General features: G+C 40.0%; 1 protein-coding gene across 8 annotated transcripts in view; it reads right to left on the reverse strand.

Annotated features, from left to right (window-relative positions):
* Positions 1-25,632, reverse strand: part of Cfap20dc (CFAP20 domain containing) — a 289,810-nt gene that overhangs the window by 19,526 nt on the left and 244,652 nt on the right. For 7 of the 8 annotated variants that reach the window (XM_035452377.1, XM_035452376.1, XM_035452375.1 and 4 more), the window contains one exon: positions 16,082-16,143. In XM_035452377.1, the coding sequence (XP_035308268.1) occupies positions 16,082-16,143 (62 nt within the window). Of the gene's footprint in view, positions 1-2,128; positions 2,212-16,081; positions 16,144-25,632 lie in introns of those variants that run through there. The other variant, XM_035452378.1, reaches the window with a different exon arrangement.

A 25,632-nucleotide genomic window follows, 5' to 3' on the forward strand; every position in this document is an offset into this window, starting at 1 on the left:
GAAAAGAACTCCCATCTTCTAGTAGTTTCTCTTATACACTTCCATCCCAAGATCTCTTTGCATTTCATGTTTTGATTGTATACATCATTTATGTGTTTAAGGGAATCAAAGCCTCAGTGTCTGGGCCTCCTTTGGATCCCATTTCCCCTCTATGAAAGCCTCCATGCACTTGCAGACTTAAAATATTAATACCAAAGGGAACGTGCATGCTTTCCTCCTATTAACCTATAGTTGGTCAGTATGATTACAAGCCCAGCTAGAGAACCAGAGAGTTCAGTGGACTCTTTCTGCCCTGACCATTTTAGAGCAATCTCCCTAGAAGACTTCATATTTAAATGCTTCTTCAGTGATCGTCAACATTTCTGGCACTGGCAACTAGCCTGCAGGATTTTATACTCTTGCACATTTAAATTATTTGTGTGCTTCATTTGTAAAGTTGAGCTTAAATAAGTATTTTGGATTATTTTTGTGTGCTTCATTTGTTAAGTTACATTTAAATGGGTATTCAGTGTTCATGTGATCAACACTGTGTTGGATACATACGGATGCTTAACAAATTAAGATATGATCCCACAAACTCATGAATAGGCAGTCAGATAAAAAGACGTGTCATATTCTTCAATGCATGGAAAATGTTTGATATTATACAGGAGGAAATACAAATTAAAATAATGATATCCCAGTGACAGCTAGGCAAGATTTCTGATGTCTTATGAGACAGAGAGTGGGAGATGGGCTGAGCTTGTTGGCATGTGCCTATAATGCTAGTACTGCAGAGGTGACAGACAACAGTGGGAGGAAGGAATTCAGGATAATACTCACCCACATAGTGAGTTCAAAGATTGTCTGGGTCTTATTTTTTTTTATATAGGAAGTCCTATCACAAAAGCAAATAAAATGGAAACGTACTTAGACTGCTGACAGGAGTGAATCAGTGAACTGGTAAGCAACTTGGCAATGCTTATCAAATTTACCTTTTGTCGGAGTAATTCCTCTACTAGAAACTCACTGTGGCCTTCAGAGAGAGAAGAGCATGAGCATGTTGGTTCTAGGACTCTTGGTGATAACAGCTGTGTGGAAACCACCTAGATGTCCAGATACAATTAAACAATGAAGTGATTTCCAGACGCTCTTGGAAAGTAAGCCAGTCTGTGTGTACAAATTCAGAAAGATGCCCAGGGTCCACTGACAGAAAGCTTTCCAAGGAATTAGTACAGAGGCTAGTCTTATTCTCTTTCCACAAACAAAACCACATATAAGCTGCATTTTCTAGTACAGGCATAGAAAGTTTCAAGATGTTAGGAGTCTAAGAAATCATTCCATACCATTACAACTGGCAGTAAAAATGAAGGGCTAGGAGTAGAGGTCTAAGACAGCCCTTTCATTTTCTATCTTATTACTTTAGTTGTATTTTGTTTTTGCACTTTAGGTATTATTGTTGTTGTCTGGGTTCTGGGTAAAGAACCAGGGGTGTTCTCTCTCTAGGAAAGTACTCTGCTGTTGGGATACACTGTGTGAATATGTGTCTCTGTCCTTCCTCACCTGCCTAAGGCACCTTCTGATTGGTTTAATAAAGAGCTGAATGGCCAATAGCTAGGCAGGAGAGGATAGGCAGGACTTCTGGGACTCTGGGAAAGAATCTGAGGCTGGAGATTTGCCAGCCAGATGCAGAGGAAATTGGATATATGGTGCCAAGGAGAGATAACAAGCCAGGTGGCAAAATGTAGATTAATATGAATAGGTTAACTTAAATTTTAAGATCTAGCTGGGAATAAGCCTAAGCTAAGGCAAAGCTTTCATAATTAATAAAAAGTCTCCATGTTGTTATTTAGGAGTTGGCCGTCCAAAGAAAGTCAAGTACACTCTGCCAGTCTGTTCTACTCTTAGCCCTAGGCACTTTTCAAGTTAGAATCTCTTTTTTTTTAGGATCTTCCAACGTGATGAGATTGACAAGACAACTTTTGAAGTGTCTAAAAACATCTCAAGTCAATGATTAAGGTGACCAATGCTTATTGAATATAGTGATTTATAAACTCAACTATTGATGGGGAAGGGATAGGAAAACAGGTTGCTTTTCTAACTGTCTCCCACCATCTAAGCCAAGGTCCTAGTGGCCTTCCTCACTTGATGGATGGACTTCAAAGATGAAGGCAGAACATCTCAGGTCTTCTTCAATGTTGACAATGTTCTTGGAATCAGTCAAATTTGTATCTGAAGAATGACAGGTATTTCATCTAGAGATATTACTAAAAGTGGTGTTCATATAAAAACTCATTCATGAAAGTAGACTCTAAAGAAAACAATGTACAATGCTAACCCCAACAGTTCAAAGGACACAAGTTGACAGAGAATGGTTAGAGCAGGAGAGTTGAGAGCCCCTTTCCTGTGGAGGGCAGACCACCACAATGGCTTCGAGGGGACACAGACTTTCTTCACTCTCAAAATTTTGTTCAAATGAGTATATGAAATTTAATATTAGATTCTAATTTGTCTTTCAAAAGAAGCTCTCTTTCCCTCCCACATTTTCCTCTTCCCTTGTTTCTTCTTTCTCCTCTTTTCACTTTATTTATTTTTATTTTTTAATATATTTTTCTTTTTTTCATTCATTTATTTAGCTCATAAAGTCATGCACAATTATGATAAAGAATACAGTATGTTCACAATGGCATGGCTAAATTAAACCAATTAACATGTTATATCACACATATTTATCATTTTTGTTTTGAGAACACTTAAAGTATACTATCTCACAACTTTTAAAATATAGCATATTGTTATCAACCATATTTATCATGCTCTCAGTAGACCTCAAGAATTCAGAGAGTCCATGTCTCTGTCCAACTGCAGTTTTATATCCTTAAACCAATCATTTCCCCATTGTTAAAAGACCCACATTGAAGCCTAATAGCCACAATTCTGCTCTCTGTTCCAATAAGTTCATCATTTATAGGTTACACATAAAATTGAAATTGTGTGACATTTGTCTTCCAGTGTGTCACTTATTTTTTCATTTTTTGGCAAGCATATAACTTTACTACTGACTAAAGATGAAATCAAATTTGCATGCACAGGTGAGCACTCACTGAAACACCTTGGATTCATCACATATTTGAGTTTCAATTAGCATATATATATTTATATAAAAAGAGCAATAATGGCAATATGTTATGCATCAACAGCAGCAACAGCTTTTCCAGGTTCTGCATTATTTATTTATTTATTTTCGATGCTGAAGGATAAAAGGAAACCAAAAAGCCACGCAGGTGGTGATTCACTTCTTTACATTGCAGTGGAGAATGATTTGGGGTGAAAATTCTTGAGGAAGGCAGTTTATCTCCTCAAAACAGAAAAGCCCAATCAAGCATTGTCTGATTAATTAGAGACACTTGAATAAAAAGCGCTATCAAGGCCCACAGCTGTAATCAATTTAATCAACATGCAAAGAGCCAATCTATGTTTTTTCTTGATTAACAAAGCTGAATGTTAAACAGAGAAGAGTGACATTGTAGTACCATTAGCTGAATCTGCAAACTGAGAATTTTCCCTAAATATTCAAAGTCAAGTAAGGGTAAAGTGAAAACTCTCTCTTAGTGTTTTATGCTATGAGCACAACGGACCTGGATATTCCATATTAAAAAAAGAGGTAAGATCGGGCAGTGGTGGCACACACCTTTAATCCCAGAACTCAGGCAGCAGAGGCAGGCAGATCTCTGTGAGTTCAAGATCAGTCTAGTCTACAGAGTGAGTTCCCAATAGCCTGGCCTACATAGAGAAACACTGTCTCAACAAGCCAAAAAAAAAAAAAGAAAGAAAGAAAGAAAGAAAAAGAAAAAAGAAAAAAGAAAGCGATAGAAATGAATAGAGTACAGACTGCTCCACTAAAGATACACTCGCAACGTCAACTCCTGCCACAAAGGCGTCACACAGTAAAATCTACCACATAATGGAAGTCTGAGTAGTTGTTACTTCAAATTCCAGAAAGAGCGAAGGAGCTCTTTATGGTATCTCTATGTCTTCCAAGCAAGGACACGCCAAGTGCATGTCAGCCTTTGGCAAGTTAAGAGCAGAAAACTTTCAAATCCGAACTAGAGGATTAATTACCCTAAGATTAGAATACGAAATAAAAACTCATTTAAATCCTCCTGTGAAATTTAGAAGAGCATACAGAGTAGGTGCATTTTAATTCAGTGCTGCAATTCAGCTTTGTGGGCCTTTTGTGAAGGATAACTGCAGGTGTCATTTTTATCATTAAATGTATTGGGTTATCAGAGATCATATTTGCATAGTGATTTCCATTTTTCTTTTGAAAGTTTAGCCATACCTTTATTTTTAGTGCTCAAATAAAACAAGGGTATGCTGAAGAGAAAGGCTGTGTGAGGTGAATGGTAGTACTCCCCTCACTGTGTTGACTGGCTCTACAACAAGGCAGAGCTCAGAGCTGAGAAAGCTCAGAGGCTATTCTGCTGAAGACATTAATCCGCCCCCCCCACCCCGCGCCAGTAGACTGTTAATTGTAACACTTCAGTTAATGAAAAATATTGTGATAGGATGCCAATATGGGTGACAAGTGAACTTTTAAACAGAGATATGATGGTAAAATGCTATTTTAAAAAAACACTTGGGGCCAGGCGTTGGTGGCACATGCCTTAATCTCAGCTCTCGGGAGGCAGAGGCAGGTGAATCTCTGTGAGTTCGAGACCAGCCTGGTCTCCAGAGCGAGTGCCAGGATAGACTCCAAAGCTACACAGAGAAACCCTGTCTTGAAAAACCAACCAACCAACCAACCAACCAACCAACCAAACAAACAAACAAACCCCCCAAAAACTACATTTGGGAAGGAATAATCTTGTGACATGGGCACAGGCCATTCCTGAGTCAAGCAGGCTTCCCAGCGACAGTAATAACTCTCCATTGGCCAGGCTAGTGTAGTCACTGCTATTATTCAGGTTTACCACAGCCACTATTCAGCCTTCATGTGGTTCTCACTCTGCAGAAGGCTATGAAACAGAAAGACAGAGACACTGAAGTATCAGAAAGAGCATGCAGACTTTGTCAGATCTGGATCTGCATTCATGACGACTATTAGTGAACTTTGCGTGGAAAAGTGTACAAGTAATACAATTCAGGGACCGACCCCCCAAGGGAGCTTATAGCCATCACCTGGGGCAGGAAAGAGGAGTTCCTCTTTGCTTCTCCTAGTCAATATGCCTTTCCCCTCAAATGCCACCAGATGGCGATACTACAGTTCAAAATGCCAGTTTGAATTATCCAGTATGTACTCTGTAGCTATCAAGAGTCTTTTCTAAATATTATATTTGCCAAACTCACCCATGCTTTTGAGTGTAGTTAGTATTCTGTCTCTTGAATACAGTGCAATTTATTTATCTCTTGTAGCATACAAAACCAGTTCTTTCCAGCTTGTGGCAGTTATGGGTGTGTTTACATGAGGTCTGTTGTTGGGGTTTGCAGGTCAACTGACAGCAGACAATGAGGACAAGGCAGAGTTTATTGAGAATGCATGTGGGAGTTCTTCAGAAATGAGTGGCACACTGAATAACTAGAGGTAAAGGTTTGCAGAGCAACTTAACAAGGAGGAGGAGCCCCAGGGGTTCCATGGGAAAATTTGGAAGGCCTATCAAACTTTTGATGTTAATGGACTTTAACCAGAGTCTTATGCCACCTCCAAAAACCACTCTTTCTATGAGCCAATACCAAACAATAACTGAAGCAATTTTGTTACTAATTTATTGGCTATAATGAGTGTGGTGGTTGGCTGCAGGCCAAAGAAAGTGGAAGTGTAAGTGCCAACCAAATATGTGCCTGAAAGTCTGAAGGGCTGGAAACACTCGACAAATAAGCATCAATAACTATTGAAGACAATGACTATGCAAGGATGCCAGAACACATGCAAATTGCCTTCACCAGGTACAGCTCAGAATTTCTTCCCTTGGTTTGCGCCTTCCAGTGACTTGGATCTTTTATTTACCCTAACTTTGGAGCTAATTTCAGAATAGGAAAAGTCCACAACCATGCTGAATCCTGGTAAGTCTGTACACACACACACACACACACACACACACACACACACACCATAATTTGAACTGTCATCATCTAGGATTCAAGCCCTGGCTACTGAGTATTTGCACCGGACTTAGGTACAAGTGTTTAGACAGCAAACATTAGCTCCTTTTAAGTTCGTTATATACAATCACCTAAAGCCCCCATTGTCAAACCAAGAGAAAATAATATAAAACAAGCCACACCTCCCTCTCGTTAGGCATGAATGCTAAGATGTGAAAACAAACACTGTTTAAAGTCACCATACATTTTATTGGGACAGTTCTTGGCAATGCAAGTCATCCTTGTCAAGTTAGTTACATGTGTGCTGTTCATACCTCACATTTATTTGTATGAAATATGAATTTTGCTAACTTTTTCTGATGAATATCTGCAATGATACAAAATAAAATTAATTAATTTCCTTGTTATTACTGAGTGTTATTACTGACAACTCAAACTAACCCCCTTCCATCCACCATCCATGTTATTCGTAAGTTATAATTTCAGTTTAAAGTTGAAAAGCAACAATGGAAGCTGATGAAGACAGATGAGCATGTCACTACATATGGCTGTTAGAAGACAGACTTTTGTGACTGAGACTCCTGAAGACCCACACAGGGCTTTGGCAAATTTAAAACACAAAGTTGGGTTTGAAAGGAAAAGTAGGAGCTGCAGAGAGATGTCGGAGGGAAGTTGTGCAAGCGCCAACTCAGGTATGCTTGCTGTGAGGCCAATGCCATGGCATCTTAGGTGGTGCTTGTTCCTAATTCAGAAGCTACAAATTTAATAGAGAATAGCCTGAAGTGTTTTTTAAGGTCAAACTAGAAATATGTTGATGATCTAAAAATGCAAGCCAAGTGCTTTATTATATTACACCAGCAGAATGTTATTGTAGTTTAAGAATATCATTAAATCAGCACAAACCCGTACATATTGGTTCCTGTACATTTTTCACCAAGCTGCCTTCTGACTATGAGTAATCAGCTAACCCGCTCTTTGCCTCACAATCCCTCAAAGTGACAGATCTATCCCTCCCCTAATACATAAGGTCTTCATTTACTTTGAATCTTGCCACAGTGCTTTGGGCTAGTGCTGGAACCTGGAAATTCATTGGCAGACATTGAGACTGTCACATGGGCAGCTGTCCTCCTTTGTTTCCCACTTCTTCCACGAGCCCAGGGGGCAAAAATCAGAACTTTCTTTTGGGACTCCTAATATAGATTAATAGTATTTGCAGAACAAAGGGTTCTAATATGAATTAATCGGGTTATCAGAATGAAGGTAGTTTTTGTTTTCAGTAAGAGTGTTGTTAAAGAGTGTGGGGGAGGGCAAATTGTGAAAAACAAAGTGTACTCTTTACCAACTCAAAACACTGACCAGACCATGATAGAAATTTCTTTAATTCTAGTGGTCAAGGAGTATATTCCTAACCTCTGGAACCAGATGCAGAGACGCACAACCAAGCACCAGGCTGAGTTCTAGGAATCCAGTTGAAGAAAGGGAGAAGGAAATAGAAGAACAAGGGAGGCCAAGATCATGATGGAGAAACCTACAGAGATGGCTGAACTAAGCTCATGGAAACTCATGAACTCTAGACCGACAGTTGTGGAGACTCCAGGGGACCAAACTAGGCCCTCCATATGTGGGAGACAGTTGTGAAGCTTGGACTAGTTGAGGAGCCCCTGGCAGTAGCACTATGGTACAAACCTGGTACATGAGCTAGCTTGTTGGAGCCCACTCCCCAAGGTGGGTTGCCATGCTCAGCCTTAAAGCATGGGAGAGGGGCATGGCTCTGTTCCAACCTACTGTACCAGACTTTGTTGACTCCTCTTGGGAGACCTTATCTGTGAGGAGGAGTAGACTGGAGGTGGGCTAGATGGGGAGGAGAAGGGGTGGGAGGAGGTGAGGGGGGACAGGAGGAAGGGAGAACTGTGGTTGGAATGTAAAATGAAATAAAAAAAACAAAGGCAATGGGAAAAAAGAGAAATTTCTTTTGTTCTTTGGACACTAGAAATTCTAGTGTCCAAAGAGCAGATTCCCAACCTCTAGTTTGAACCCTTAAGAGAAGGAAAAGGTCACCTATAGTTGAGGAATGCCTTCCACCCACAAGAGGAAGTATTATCAGCAGCATGGGAACCTGTCACACACATGAACTAAAAACCACAAGGTTATGTAAGATCTAGCTTTTAATTATGTTCAGTAAGGGATATTAAAGCCACCACAGTTCGCCATTTGGCTTCAGTTGTTACTGAGCTATGTATCCGTGTGATATTTTAGAGTCACTATTGTTAACTCAAAAATCAAGAGGAAGGAAGTTGTTCCTAGCAAAATATGAGAAGTATTTCCTAATGAGTCTGTCAAAGAGTATACAAGATTCTTTCCCACGTGAATATACATACCCAACACCCAACAGCACTTTCCTGTCCTGAGTAACAAATCACATCTGATTCACTTTAACGGATGGCAAGGGATGTACAGACTTTTAGAAATCAATGGGCAAGAAAGAGTCAATAGAACAATAATGTTTGTATTAGTTCAATCAAATCATCGAGGAGTTGATTGCTTTTCACCTTGGAGTCATTCAAGGCAGAGCATCTGACTCACACAGTGTTTATTATACTGAGTGGGTTTTTATGCATAATGAACATCATAATATGAAACTATAAAAGCCAATAACATAATATATTGCTAAAATGAGAAATTATGTGTTTTAATTTCAATCAATTTAAAAGCATGATGTTTTTCATTAACAAGAGACATGAAATACAGGGAAGAAACGGGCAACTTCTAACAGAAGTGGAGTCTGCACATGCGCTGTTGTTTTGTAAGGCTGCCACCTTCCGTGTGCTAAGCTTGGCATATGCCCTCTCCCCTCAGCCCCATCCCTCCCTCATCTGAACACTACCTGCCTGCATGACACACAGAGTGGAACTCCTCAGGCTCATGGAAGGCATATTCAGGTCACGGGGAAAGGGCTTCAGAGTCACCAAACAGGTAGGGGCTGAAAGCACACTTTTAATTGCTCTTGCTTTCTTATTTAAACAACATGGCAGCTCCTCTGTATTGGATTATAAAATGGACAAGAAGACAGGGGTCTAGAGACATGACTGGATATGGACACAACAGTAATTATGGCTTTCCATTTCTTAGGGTACATTTCATTCTCTGAGACCTTGGTCTGCTCTCTCCTGTCCTGTCTCATCACTTTTAGCAGAACAGGGATGGTTTAAATTAGGATCACCACTTAGAGTTGCTAAAGGTTATTATTATTATTATTATTATTATTATTATTATTAAAAATGGAATCTTTCAGTTAAACATGGAAACTATCCAATTGTTAGAATGGTAAACAGATGCTTTAGTAATTGCCATCTTTCCCCTGGACTATGGGCCACAGGAGATGTGAGTTCACTATCTGGATGAATAGCAGTGAGTAGGGAGGCCTGAGTACTCTCAGGAGTACCGCACTCTGCTAGTTAGAGATGCCAAGATTCTTTAGAGATATGCCATTTTGGACATAGAAACTTTGGGAAGGTGGAGGGAAAAGATGTACTCTATTGTTCTGAAGCCCCATGAAGAAGGGTTTCTTAAGTTTGCAACTTTGAAAAATGAGATAATAATTAAAATATTGATTAACATTTTCTAGTCTTAACACACAAGATGGAAAAAACAGAAAACCTAGACTGAGTGCTGAGTGCCAGCAGCCCAAAGAGATCTTAGTTATAGTAAACTCTCTCTATTTAAAAGTTTAAAATAACATTTTTCATAGACTTTACATTATGGATATTTTCTAAGGCACAGTTTAAAAATAAATTCATGGAAACAAAATAAATTCCTACATAAAGCCAGGTACCTGATGACCCCAAGGAAGTAAAGGATTTGAATGTGCATGTGTTCTATCTCCAGTGCCAATACACAGGGATATAGCTTGTGAAGACAGATTGGAAAGTCATCTTTGAAAGGTGAGTTTCAGTGATTTTAACACATATTTCCTATGCTTTTACTGGGTGTGGGACTGTTTGAAGAGGTAGGGGTTCAGTGAGAAAGAGGCAGGACTCAGCTCATACACTTTGTATAATAGCATCCTGGAGGGGGAAGGGTACGTGTAGAAAATGAACAAACAAACAAAAAAATCAATTAGTGAAGAGCCCTGTGATCAAAATAAGAATTATACTGTGTTATAATTGACTTATGATGATTTCATGGTGAATGTTAGGGGAGGACTTGCTGGAGAGATGGTATCGACCCTATCAGCAGGAGACAGTAGCTATGAAAACATGAGGAAGAGAGAATTCCAGGCAAAGCTCCCAAAGATAGATAGCCTCCAACATGTGAGGCAAAAAAGAGAACCACTGGTTGTAGTGCAAAGTGAGTAAGGCACACAGCAGTACACAACTGTGAGAGGTGAGATTAGAAATCAGGTTTGAACACTGTCCAGACAAAAGCCTCCTAAATTCTACCTGACTCGGAATAAGGCAAGCTTTGTTGATGAATTTTCTTTCTAGCCTGGTCCCGCAGCCAATTTGCCCCCAAATAAACACAGGGGACACTATATTAATTACAAAACTGTTGGCCTATGGCCAGGGCTTCTTACTGGCTAGCTCTGTCTTAATTATTAACCCATCTCTATTAATCTATGTATTGCCACAAGGCTGTGGCTTACCCATAATCTGGCATGTTACTCCGTGGGCAGCATTGTGTCTCCCCGTGCCTCACTCTGCCTCCTCTCCCAGCCTTCTCCTGGTCACCCTGCCTTTCCTTCCTGCCAGGTCATCAGCCAAACAGTGTTTTAATCATCAACCAATAAGAGAAACATATGTATAGAGGACATCCTCCACCAAAACTTATTGTCCTATCATCAGAAAAAGGAAGGAGAATTCTTACAACCACAGAAACAAAACACAAAATTTAACTGGTTGATATTCAGAGTAAGCACTTTCATTTCCCATGTGTCTTCACATAACACTTTTCCCTCCTCTTTCCCTCACTCTCTCAACTCAAAGGCTGATAGAGCACTGTCCTCACACAGAGAACAATACAGGCAAGAGGAAGAAACAGAAAGAGAAAGTGTGTTCCTCAGCTTTCCATCACTGTAACAAATACCCAAGCTAAGTAACTTCAAAGGAGGAAAGATTATTTGGTTTTCAGAGGCAGAGGTTTCAGTTCTCGGTTCTTGGCTCTGTAGATCTGGACCCATACGCCACAGTAGGAGACATGCAACAGTCTTTTCATGACAGCCAGGAGGTGCATGTACACACACACACACACACACACACACACACACACACACACACACACACACACACACATACACACATCACAGAGCATTGCAGGGGAGGTGGGAGTTTAGATCTCAACATTCCCCTCAAGGCTCAACCTCCCAAGCTTCCACTGCCCCACATGGCACCACAGGCTTAGACCCAAAACATAGGCTTGGAGCTCTAAATATGGAGAATTGGGGCCTCAAGCAAGCAAGTGTGAATCTGTAGTGATGGAATTACAAAATCAGAGGTGCTGATATCTTTCCCCATAAAAAGCTAGCAAGAGAAATGATAAAGACAATCTGTGCCTCTGTATACACAGGTAGAGGCAACACAAAGCCCAGGCGACAGGAGAACACACTAACACTATAATGAGAGGGATGGAATGTTTGCTTAGGAAGGACATCATCTGTCCTGTTTTAAGAATATGGTGAAGAGGAATCAGAGGGGAAAGCTCCATGGACTCATTTGTGTGTCATTTCTTTCTTGTGCCAGAAGAAAGGAGGCTTGAGCATTAGAAGAGCACCCCATCAGGCAGAATACTGAAAAATGGAAAAAAGAGAAATGGAGGAGGCCTAGTGTAGGGTGCACCTTGCTCGCACTGGGTGGGCTGAGTCAGCAGGAATTAAGGTCATTGGTTATTAATCATTTGTCAGAGTCTTCAGGGCTTTATCAGATAATTGCAGTTGTAAGTATGTTTATATCACACAAAAATGTGGCAGAGCCGTAAGGATTAGACCCAAACATACTCTGCAATGTCATTAAACAACACCAACAGCCCAACCCCAAACCCAAACAATCTACAAATAGTGATAAGCCACAAAGCAAACACTATAAAACAGTACCATTTCCTGCTGCTTGGAGATTCTAGAACTGTTTTCGATATTATTTCCATAAACATTTAAAACCTTATAAAGCCTTCGACTCCATTCCTTCCTCTCCTTAAATTTCCAATAGGTTATAAAATAGCAAGCAGCATCCCTATTCAACAGAAAAGACTGACAGTCAACTCTATCCACATGAATACATAACCAGAACATAATCACAGATTATTTCATAAAATTCACTACTGGGCAAAAATACCGTCTACTGGTAGTTCTGAAGAATCTACATAAACATATAAATAGCTGTGCCTAAGGGACGGCTCTAAACCCACAAACCCATAGATGGCATTTTCAAATAAATGACTTGAGGCTGCAAATAGGATCCATTTTGCTCTGTTTGGCAGCATGCAAGTTTACATGCTAGGAAACATTTCTCAACATGAATGAACTGTGAAATTGTTTCCTCCTGCCCCACACTCCTCTAAATTGTATTAGATAATGTTAGCCATTTCTGTACCTTATAAAAGCTGTCAGTGCCCCATGAAGTAACATCAGTGGATGGGGAGGAAAGAGGCCCAGCATCTGAGATGGTGCCTAAATATTAGTTGGTGCATTAGGAAAAAATAATGGGAAATGCCACCCCCTGCCTAAGGATGCATAGGAAAATGGCTCTGCACAAACCGAGACATGGCAGGGTATGTGATGAGGTGAACCATATACATTTCACTTCCTAGACTGTAATCTTCTCAAGAAAATGATTACCATTGCGTCTCACCTCAATCCAATGTCAAGCACTGCCCTGAGAGTGTAAGTGAATGATTTCACTGTGAAGAAAACAAGCTATGAATATATTCAGTGTTTTAGCTATTTCCAACCTGGAGCCAACTTTCTATCACCTGAATTTGCTTGCTTTGTGAACTGTATATTATCTTTATTACTAATCCTGCACACACAAAATGAAGAGAGCAATTACATTTCAGAAATGAAAATCTTTCCAGAACAAAATGTAAATGAAAGACCCTGAGGATGTTGACTTGTCTGTTACATTAATGAAGCTAATTGAGAGTTGACTTTAAACCTGTATGTATATGTACATGAGCATACACAATTTAAAAGTTTTAGGTTCACGGATGCCTGGAGTGGCTGCAGCATTTCACTGAAGTTAATATGGTCACTTGTCCCATCCTGCTGTGCTCTTAGGGGGCATACATGCACATGTTTCCTGGCTCTGCTCCAACGCCCTTGCTATGATTATGATCACACTAATGCCTGATTTTTTAGGCACCGTGCAGGCTCTCCCTAAGCAGAATGTCCCATCTAGGATTCAGGTTAGATGTTCTTTTATCCCAGAGGTTTGTATTTAGAGACTTGGCTTCTCACATCTTTAAAATATGGGGTATTACTTATAAAAAAAACACAATAGTTTTCTTATAATGCAAATATGAACCATAATGCTAGCCTTCAATTGAAATTAAATCACATGTATTACATGAATCAATTCACCTTACTTTATATGATGATAATGCTGATCTCAAAATTTTAACATCTTCTATGTTTATTGCCCAATAATGCCTTTCTGTAAACTCTCCAGGCTGCTGAATTTGTGAGTCAGGAGCCAAGCCACATAAGCTGAAGGTTTTTTTTTTTTTAAGTTAAATAATAATTTTCTAGTAAACAATGGATTACCTGATAGCAAATGGGTTTGAAATCAAATTTTATTTTTTATGTTTTTTTTCTTTAAATTTCATTATGAAGAAATGTAAACTAGTTTTCCTAAGTGAATGAACACTTGGTTGCAGAAAAATAGTGTCTGTTTTGGTGGTGAGTTTTATTTTGTATTCTAAATTTTTGAAATCAACTGGAAAAAGGGATAGTCAGAGTCACATACTAACTGGAAAAAGGGATAATCAGAGTCACATACTACCCAACAAAATGTCAATCACTCATCCAGTATTTATGACTCTTTTCTATTCAGCTTAGTGAAATAAAGACAAGCCATGTGACCCTTCATAGTAGGAATGAGTCTTGTGGAAGTCACCAAATCCTAAGGTTGGACCTAACCTCAGAAGGCACCTAATTCTAATTCTTTCTTTTACACATGAGAAGGTTTGTATTATGATGGGAAATCTGGCAAGGGTGAAAGACTTGCCTGAGATAATTTACCAGGTTAGTGGGTGAATGATGACTTCTTCTTTTGAAGCCAGTGCTCTACTTTCTAGCATATTTTACTCCCTTCTCATTTGTTCAAGCTACACATTCTCAAGTTTTTATAACTAGGGTTAAAGCTAGATTTCCAGCTTTTTTGCATATGGAAAAGAAACTTATCAGGCAAGATTGTGACTGTCTGTCTGTGTGTCTTTCTTTTTTTCTTTCTATCAATCATCTGTCTATTTATGAGTGAATATGAAAATGCCTTTTTATAAAGGCTGAAATTCTAATCTTAATTTTAAAGTCATTATTTGTGATAGTGACACTTCTTATCCTATCAGGTGCATGGACTAGGAACACAAGGGTGAGTGCTAATTTCTACTCATGTCATAAATATTCCCAGGTCTAATATAAAGTTCTATAAGTAATGTAGATGGTCTCCAGGAACCTTGTTAGTACTCTTCCATGCCTTAGCTCACTATTCCTCATGGATTGGACCAGAAATGGATACTTGGTCCACTCTCAGCCAATCACATTGAAAGTAGAAACCAGAAAGTAGAAATGGAGATTGAGACATGTTTGTTAGCCTCCATATACAAACTGAATTCAAGAGCTATCAGGCATCCATATTTGAAATGAGCAGCAGAGAGAGCATATCAGCAATTTTCTTGTTTAATGAGAAGAATGGAGCAGAAAGGAGGCTGCAAACAGGAATGGAGAAGGGGCCGTGCCTGTCTTTCTCTTCTAGTATGCAGCATGGCATTCGAATTGAACAAATCCCTCCTGCTTCTCTCTCTCCCTTCCTAGTTCTCTCAACACTAGCAAAGTTGTCTTTGCTCCAAGTCACTGCAGTTGGAAGTCAAACCTGATGTAACAAACCACACTCTGGAGCCAGAGCTGTGTTTTTCCTTGATGTCAGCTTACTCCACAGGGCACAAATGGGTTAGAGATTCATTCCTGTAACTAAGTTAGTGGAGCTCAAGATTTACTGGTTTCCAAGAAACCCCTAGCAAACAGTAATGAAGTAATGATTTATCTGAATAAACTAGCTTCCATGAATATGCATAAGAAAGCATGGACTAGCTATGGTATGAGTTTTTAACGCTCAAATTCACACTTGCTTATTCCTAATCAGTCTAAAATTATGTTAACAAATGATTCAGACCACAATAACATTTTTGAAGTAGCAAATGTTTTGAGATTAAAAATTATGAATTAATGAAAAAAGTGAATTGTTATTTGAACTTGCATAAGGCATCTTGACAAATTTAAAGGCATATAAAATACTCATACTCAATATACACTGGAATCAAATTCCCATAAAATGGCATAATTATGAAAATCACAAGTAAGTTACTGCTCATAAAGAGCTAGGTATGTGCTAATAACTATGCTAAGAATTTAGTCCATTTGAACTTCCTCAAAATATCATGAAGTAATTATTGTGTCTGAATGACCTTGCATTAGATGACTTGCTTAAAACCTTACAACCAGGTATTTGAACACAGGTGGAGTGTTACAACTACCACACAGTTTGGATAAGAAAAGCAGATGGAGTAAAATTTCAAAAAGAAATGAAGTCTGTCTGGACACTGGTTTCCGGACAGCTATTTCATGTTGAGACTGTGTCAAAATTGAAACAAGCCAAGCAACCTCCAAACAAACAAAACACAGCAATCACCACCAGTAAAAATTTGGCAGATAAATTTTATGTAACCAAGAATAATACACAGTCCTCTAAGTAAAAAGTGTTAAACCAATACCATGTAGGTTATTAGCGACTCTTACCGAGGGTTCAATGGAGAAGATGGATTCATTTCTGTTTGATAGTGATGACCCTGGTTGACAGGCTGCAAGAGACAAAACACCTGTGAGATAGCACAGTCAGCACAGTGATCTTCATGCACACTGTCACACTAATTCTCACCTTGATATTTTCATATCAACAATTTTCTTGTTGTTTTTAATTATTTAAATGAAAACAATCTTATTTTACATACGATTCCCAGTTCCTTCTCCCTTTGTCCTCTCACTCCCCTCACCGTCCTCCCACCCCAGCCCCCATCCAGGCCTCAGGGAGGTGAGGCCTCCCATGGGGGAAGCATCAAAGTCTGTCACATCATTTGGGGCTTGTATCTAGGCTGAGAGAGTATCCCTCCATAGGGAATTGGGCTCCCCAAATCCATTTATACACTAGGGATAAATACTTGTTCCACTGCCAGCAGCCCCATAGACCACCCAAGCCCCCCAACTGATACCCATGTTCAGGGGGCCTGGCTCAGTCTTCTGCAGATTCCCCAGCTATCAGTCTGGAGTCTGTGAGCTCCCACTTGATATCAACAATTTTTGTTTTTGACATTGCATTTACAGGAAAGGACTGGCTTTGCTTCATCTTAGGCCGTGGGGGTCATCCCCCAAGTGTAGAATACAACTGTAAGCACTGATGAAAATAAGCTGAGAAAGTGGTGCTAATAAAAATGTGAACACTCAAATTCCCCCCCAGAATAAACCTGTCATTATTATTTGTAACACAACTAAATACAAACAAACAAACAAAACAAAGCAGAAGAAACCCTCCAGAAAGACAATTGTCAGTAATGAAACTTGGTCTTTCCTCTTTGGCCTATATAGGCAGAAAAATTTGTTACAGTTAATACAAACTCCATTTTGAACATAATTCTAAATATTTTCCTTATGTGGCTAACAATGATGAAAAATTACTTTATTTTGGCTTTCTTATTTTATTACATGTTGGAATTTGGCATGTAGCCTGGTATCCACAATGTTACTTCTGTTCTCAGAGAGGTTGGTGTTAAGGCTTTCTTACCACAGTGAGTGTGGCTTCACAGTGCTGACCAGTGAGTGTGGCTTCACAGTGGCTTCACAATGCTGACCAAGGCTAGCAGTGTGGCTGCACATAAAGGGACTACTTTGCTTATTCTCCATATAGTTCTTATTTTAAGGGACCCTAAAACAGTAATTACACAGGTGATGGGAATTCATAAGCATAAAGTCCTTTTGTTTATGAACACACTCTTGCAAGTATTTCTTTAATTTGTAGCAAACACCCTGTGTGATAATCACTTCACTTAGCCTACTATCCTGTGATGCACCTTTCAGTGTGCACAGACACTTGGTAACTGGATGACATCAATGCATCACCATTTCAGTAGCAAGAAACAACAGCTGGGAGGACAGGGGAAAGAAAGCATGTCACAAGCCACATTTGATCTCCAGAGAAATCAAACTTTCAGCAATTTGCAAGCAAAATTTAGTTGACAATTTAGGCTTTATTACTTCATAGCTAGAGAAATTAGCAAGCGAAAGGCCTAATGGATTGCTTCTCTGGATCAACTCACACTGGAATAGAAAATTATTCCCAATAATAAATTCATTGGTATTCACTCGGTAGTTCAGCAGCACTGAGGCCTCCAGTGACCAGACTTTTGCTTATTTATTTTCACAGGCGTTTCCCAAACTTCCCGAACATCACAGTTCTGATATTCAGGCAAATGCCCACCCCTGAATTTTATAGCCATTAATTCCACCTACACTCATTCCAAGCCCTTACTCCAGATGCTGTCCTTCCTCCCTTGGAAAGTGCCTATTGTGTTTGGGATGCAGCTCTGTGAATGATGCAGGCTCACCGCTTCCTTTCTTTGCTCATCTTTAGATAATGTAAAATAGATTCAATGATACGAGGGGAAGAGCACAGCCGATAACAATTCACAATGTTTGAAAATATTCAGCAGGAGCTTTTCAGAGGAGTAAGAACTGGTGACATGAAGTCGTGGGAGGGCCAGTCTGTCTGAAGGCAAATGTCACCAAGTGGATTTTATGGGGTTTAAGCCTCACTACCCCACATTCGGTATCTTGTATTTGAGAAACCGAAGAAGCAACAAGGTCACTCATTCCTGACCGTGACCTTTGCCTCTCATGCAGCTCATAAAACCTAGGTAGGACTTTTTGACCTGTCCCTGAACCAAGTCATAACAACCTATGTGACTGGAAAACCCTCATTTCAGAAGATGCAGGAACACAGGGAAGAAACTCACCAAAAGGCCTTGCTAAGTTTTCCCAGTAACTTTCCAATAGATCCTATCACCTTTATCAAATCATATTTCTCCACGAGTTTCTACTCTGTCAAATCTAGCATGACAATATGCATTTAGCCATTTTTCTTACATGTTTAATCATTTCTTTGGGTCTTCATTTATTTTTGAAGGTCCTTTTGACATATAAAACTTAATTGCAATTAATTTGTATGCTTTTCTTTAACTAATCTGTCTTCTGTTATAGATCCTCAGCTATGGATCTATATGGGTAGTGAAGAAGACATTTTCCCTGTCTACTGTATTTCTCTACCTATGCATCAGTAAATTTATTTTTAGGTTGGTAACATCCTGTGACACAACCTATGATAGAAAATAAAATTAAGGATTGATTTTAGAGTTCAGCCTTATCTATAGAATACCTTTAGTAGATGCAAAATACCACTACTAATGCCTACAAGTAACTCAAAATTACCAGTAATGACAGTGGCAGCAACTTACCAGTGTCTACAAATAGCCAGAACAGCAACATCAGTGACTTATATTTACTTCGCATTTACTCCATGCTAATTCTTGAGAGAGATTATCTCATTTGAGCCCCACAGAAAGCCTGTGCACTATATATAATTAACTCCATTTGTTAGAAGAAGACGTTCAGATACTAGCATTAACCCAGGATCATGCCTGCCAGGAAATAGTGGAGCCAGAATCTGTGCCCATTCAGTGAGATTCCACAGCTTTCCATCTCAACACTAGTTTGCTTGTATTGTTTAATGTACCTTGGGAATTCACACAGAATGTGTAATGCAATGTTCTGAATAACAACATGGCAGGATCCATTCAGTATATGGCATGGAAAAAAAAAAAAAGAGGAGTCCCAAGAAATATTTTTCTGGCGTATATGAGACTGTCCAATTATTATAAATTAAATTCACTTTATTTGACTCTCACTGCATGTCACTATATATTTAAAATCGAAGACAGTAAGTTTTTACTAAACTGCTAACCTTGAAACTGTTGTAAGATATAACACAGCAAGCACCCTGAGAATAATGTTTATCTTGTGACGTGACTTTCACAGCCACTAGCTGCAGAACAACTCACACATTGCCTTATTGTCTTTGGACAGTACAGAAATTATTGTGGCTCTATTATCAGTTTTCATGTATCATTTCTATAGTTTCATCTGATTTTTATTTACAGCTTAGCATGGCCAATCCCAACCTTCCTAGTTTACCAGAGTAACAAACCCAGTATATCACCAAAGAGCTGAGGAACTGATGCATCTGTAGATTAGTAGAAATTAAGATCTATTAGGTATGAAACACTTAAATTGCATGGTAGCCTGGTATCATGTAAAAATACAGATAAATAAGCGCCTGGCAAATACATGAAACAGGGTCTGGCAATGGCAGACCTTGTCCATTTGGTGGCGCTGTTGCTATGCCTTCGTGCCAGGAAAGAGGCACTCATAAAATCACCACCACCCAGAGGCTTTGACTTCCTATGATCAATTTGCTGGAAATGTTGAGGTAAGGGAGAGCAGGGAAGGCTAAATAAAAGAACAAGAGATAAGATAATCCTGCTATGTTGAGAGATACAGACAATATCTTTATGTTGTTATGCAAAATCTATTCAAAATGGCAATAATATTGCAAGGTTAATCAAGGCCATAAATAACTTGTCTGAGAACCTCACCATATGCTTGGGATGTTATTAAGTGAATTTTGCCTCGTTTTTCTTCAAATACTATGCTCTGCAAAATGCCACACTGATGGATACATAAGAAGAGCATCTAGATCCCCCCACCCGCCCCCTTTTTACCAAGCTGGGAAGGTTTATATATTGGGTTATGGTATGAGGATTTTTAATTTGAAGGAATAACAGCTTTGAGGCATCTACTCAGAGAACAACATGCACATTAGGTGTGCATTTTATGTTTTTTTTTTTTTTTTTTTTTTTTTTTTTTTTTTTTTTTTTTTTTGGAGACAGGGTTTCTCTGTGTAGTTTTGGAGCTTGGACTCTGTCCTGGAACTCACTTTGTAGACCAGGCTGGCCTCAAACTCACAGAGATCTGCCTACTTCTGCCTCCTGAGTGCTGGGGTTAAAGGTATGCACCACCACTGCCTGCCTAGGTTCATGGAGGGACAGAAATAACGAAGTACTAACAAAGGAAACCACTAAAGACTATTAGCAACACTCTGTGGGTGACAGTGTGGACACCAGTGTGTGAACTCAACCAAACAAGCACAGTGCATCTTTGCTTGTATAGCCTCCAACCACTTGCACGACCATAGTCCACCTGTGCCACCCTGGTCAAATAGACCTAGTAGTCACGAAAAGGGAAAGTGCTCTAGAAAACTTGAAGAAATACCCCTGGGGGAGCAGCAGGTCCCAATCTTGGGAACTTGGCTCATTCGCTGGCATAAGGTAGCATGGGAAAGCCCTTTGGTGAATCCATTTTACAATGCAAATAAATGACAAAGATGGGAATTGGGCCCAGGATAGCTTGCTTTATATTCTTTTGGTTATCATATGAAACTATATTCATGTGAATGCACACAATGGTCACACACCCACACACCATGAATGGAATGTTTTCACATTACTGCCAATCAAAATCAGAAACACCCTCACTCAAAATTTGTTGGGACTCAGGCCCCACGGGGTCTCTGTGAGTTGTTTTCCAGCATATGCACAGGTACCTCCTGTTTTTCTAAGCCTTGCCCACTATGCCTAGCCCCCATCCCCTTCTTGCTTCCTTGGCCGTGGGCAGGGGTTGTGGCTTCCTTGTTTATGATAGGGCATGGGAATGCATTCTGCTAACAGGTGATGTTTTTCCATCCCTTCTTGTATATAAGCTGCTGGTTGAAATAAACCGATGGCATTTGCTTCTACCGGATGACCCGAGTTGTGTCCTTTTTTTTAAATTATTTTTTTAATTTGAGTTAGAAACAAGATTGATTTACATCACAATCCCAGTTCCCTTCTCCCTCCCATCCTCCCCTGCCACCCCCCAACTAAAACCCTACCTATCACATACCCTTTCTTCTATTCTTCACCTGACTCAACCTTTCTGCTCCCTCATGACCTCTGCATCCTTCCTCTTCTTCCTTTCTCATTCTCGTAGCTCCCTGCCCCCTCTTCCCATGCTCTCAATTTTCTCAGGGAATTGTGACCCTTTCCCCTTCTCCAGGGGACAATGTTTGTCTCTCTTAGGGTCCTTCTTGTTTACTAGTTTATCTGGCAGTGTGGATTGTAGGCTGGTAATCCTTTACTCTATGTCTAAAATCCACATATGAGTGAGTACATATCAGATATGTTTGTCTTTTTGTGATTGGGTTACCTCGCTCAGAATGGTTTCTTCTAGTTCCATCCATTTTCCTGCAATTTCAAGACTGCATTGTTTTTTTCTGCTGAGTAGTGCTCCATTGTGTAAATGTACCACATTTTCTCTATCCATTCTTCGGGTGAGGGGCATCTAGGCTGCTTCCAGTTTCTGGCTATTACAAATAGTGCTGCTATGAACATCATTGAACAGATGTCCTTGTTGTATGAATGTGCTTTTTTGGGTATATTCCTAAGAGTGGAATTGCTGTATCATTCCCATTTTCTTAAGGAGTAGTCATACTGATTTCCAAAGTGGCTGTACAAGTTGGCACTCCCACCAGCAGTGGAGGAGTGTTCCTCTTTCTCCACATCGTCTCCAGCATAAACTGTCATTGGTGTTTTTTATTTTAGCCATTCTAACAGGAGTAAGATGGTATCTCAGAGTTGTTTTGATTTGCATTTCCATGATGGCTAAGGATGTTGAACACTTTCTTATGTATCTTTTAGCCATTTTGGATTCCTCTATTGAGAATTGGCACAAAAATAGACAGGTAGACCAATGGAATAGAGTTGAAAACCGTGGTATTAACCCACACACCCACGAACACCTGATTTTTGACAAGCAATCCAAATTTATACGTTGGAACAAACAGAACATCTTCAACAAATGGTGCTGGCTTAACTGGATGCGGACATATAGAAGATTACAGATAGACCTAAGCCTTTCACCCTGCACAAAACTTAAGTCAAAATGGATCAAAGACCTTAACATAAACCCAGCCACACTGAATCTACTAGAAGATAAAGTGGGAAATACCCTTGAATTAATTGGTACAGGAGACTGATTCCTGAACACACCAGTAGCACAAACACTGAGATCAACAATTGATAAATGGGACCTCCTGAAACTGAGAAGCTTCTGTAAGTCAGCAAGACAAAACAGCAGCCCAGATTGGGAAAAGATATTCACCAACCTCACATCTGACAGAAGTCTGATCTCCAAAATATACAAAGAACTCAAGAAGCTAGTTTCCAAAACACTGAACAATCCAATTAAAAAGTACAGACTTGTGTCCTTCTTAATCCACAGACTCTCTCCTGGTTCTGTTCTTTGGGCGCTGGCGCTGGTGACAAAAATTCATGCGACTAAGTCATAGTTACCTTCCCAAGACTGCACACAACCAAATTTTTGAACAAATCTCATGAGGGCTACTCTTCCAGAATGCCTCCACAATTGATTACTTATAGCCAGGTTTCCACAGAAGTTGGAAGGTATTGTTTTAATTGTATCTGGGTTTAAGTTAGAAACTTTGAAAAATTTGTCTGTCAAAGGCCAATAGATTTCTCAGGAGGCTTGATTAATTTAGCTTAAGAAGCCTACAAAAGTTAATTTGTGAAGAGAAATATGGTTACATTTAGTTACACTTTTAAAGGACTAATTTGTTAATCTAAATACCTTTTAAGCAATATACACTACTCAGAACTGTACTGATGCTGGAGAGTCACAGCTTGTGGCAAACACGATAGCTGTTGCTAAAGACTTCACTGTACTCTTGCCTCCTCTCTAGTTCCTCTCACAAGGACAGTTGCTTGGCACAGCCTCACTAAAACTCCTGTGGCCACAACTGCTCAGGAAGCTTTGCTCAGAGGGAGAGCTTCTCAGGGTGTATACTGAATGTTTAGTATCAATATTTAATGTACACTATTGCATGTGCCACTCAAGACATACTTAAGCAAAACGAAGCTGATGCTTGTTTTAGAGCTGATGAAAATCAGTTTACTTTAGAGTAAAAAGGAATTATTTAGTGTGCATGTTACTGATTGTTTCATTTAATCAATGACTGACAACCAGCTGTGCTGTCTCATGTCTTTCTGGACCAGAGACACTGGTAACAAAGGTTATTTAAAGTGCTATAGTTGAACCTATTGAAAATACAGGAGGCTGAATGTACCTGAGGACAGGGGGGCATTTATTTGATATTCCTGTAACTTCCAGTTTTGCAGTGAGTATAACACACCTTAACAATAAATTCTTTAGGGGCGGGCTCAGCATTTCCATGAGCCTGGTAACTTCCATGGTGAAAGAAAACTAACTTTCCCAAGCTGTCCTCCAACCTCCACACCTGTGCCATGGTGTGCACCCTTCACAAATAAATATCCTTTAATAAAAAAGCCAATGTGTAAGCAAAGCAGGGGACAGAAACAACCAAACACAAACAAGCAGACAAAGAGCAAGTGGATAAATCTCAAAGGGAGGAGTGGTATGGAAGAGAACTCTGGAAGACAGCAAGGGCAGGGGCTCCCCCAGTGATGGCTAGGTGACACCGTGTGGCTGGAGTAGTGTCAATCTCCTGTGCATATGCAATGGGCTAGGTAGGAATGGTGAGTTTCCTGCTCTGTGTGAGCTGAAGAGAGGCAGAGGCTTGAATAGAAGGGAGTCTTGTCTAGGGAGAGACTGCGTAATCACCTCCACAGATTTGTCTGCTCCTTTTTGGAATCTGAAACTCTGTCCCCCCTTTTGTCTATGTGTAAATGTGCAAACATTCTTGAACTCTGATTTAACTGATGCCTTCTCTGAAAGCACACCTGGAACCCAGAATTCAAATTGATTGCTCCTCCTACATCACCCTATAGTTTTCTGTTTTATTGTCACTCACCTACAGAGCCTTCGTCTTTGTAAACATCTGAAGATGAGGACAAGTTATATCCCCAACACCCAGCCTATTTCCCAACACATTTACTAGAAAAAGGTGCAGAATGAATGAATGTGGCACAAACTAGCAAGTTTGGGATGTGAGCTACATATTCCTGGTTATAGAACATACAATGAGATATAGCTTTCACAGTGAGACCTCGAGTAGCATCTCAGTAGCATCTGAGGGATAATCTGGTGCAAGGTACACATATATTCACGCAGTGCAGCTAGTTTGAAAGCATGGAGTGAAGGGTGGAGAGCAGTGACTGGTGACACTGAGATGGGCACATCTCAGAGTGCAGTGACCTCTGTGCCAGACGCAAGAGGCCACGGGGAACCACTGAAGGGCTTTACAGAAGGGAGAGAGCAGAGGCTTTACAAAGATGTAGTGTGAAAAATGAGAATTACATTTTTTTTAAAAAAGATTTACTTTGTTTATGTGTATATGTCTGTGTGAGTATATGCTGTGTGTGTATACAGACAGAGACCAGAAGAGGGCATTAGCTGCTCTGAGCTGCCTGACATGGATGCAGGGAACAGAATCCTGGCCCTCTGGAAGAGCAGCAAGTGCTCTTAACACCTGAGCCATCTCTGAAAACGAAGGTTTTTACTAAGTGCTTATTATATTTCCAATGAGCACCAGTTGCTTTACAAGGTCACAGGCTGGCTTTGGTTCACCACATTATGACTTTAGAATCAGTGCTCCTAACCCACAGCTTGTGGTATTTGGAGCAGAGGCAAAGAGATGACGAGGTACTGCTGCACAAATTCAGATGAACAGCAGCATGCCAAGTCTGTGGTGTTAGGCAGTGGGGACTAAGAAGCAAAGGGGTGGGGAGATGGCTCATCAGTTAGGAATACTTGGAGCTCTTGCAGAGGACCTGGGTTGGGGTCTCAGCACCATTCATAATTCCAGTGCCGGTGGATCTGACATCCTCTTCTGACCTCTGAGGGCACCAGGAATGCACATGGTGAATATCCATATATGGAGTCCAAACACTCACACATAAAATAAAATGTATAAATCTAAAAAACTTAATTAAAAAGAAACAAACAGAAGAGCGTTAGTATCTGAAGACCAATATGGCTATGGGGGAATGAAAATGTGGGCAATGTCTTCCAATCTTCCGGCTCGAGGGCCATTGGAGGTTAGCACCATTCATCGAGACAAGAGCAGGGCAGGACATCCTAATGGTGACACCAGAAGCCCTTTCATTTCGCTTTCACCATCTCCACACCTTTTCTGAGGAGAAAAGCATGAG

Source organism: Cricetulus griseus (genome assembly GCF_003668045.3).
Source record: "Cricetulus griseus strain 17A/GY chromosome 1 unlocalized genomic scaffold, alternate assembly CriGri-PICRH-1.0 chr1_1, whole genome shotgun sequence".
Lineage (NCBI taxonomy): Eukaryota > Metazoa > Chordata > Mammalia > Rodentia > Cricetidae > Cricetulus > Cricetulus griseus.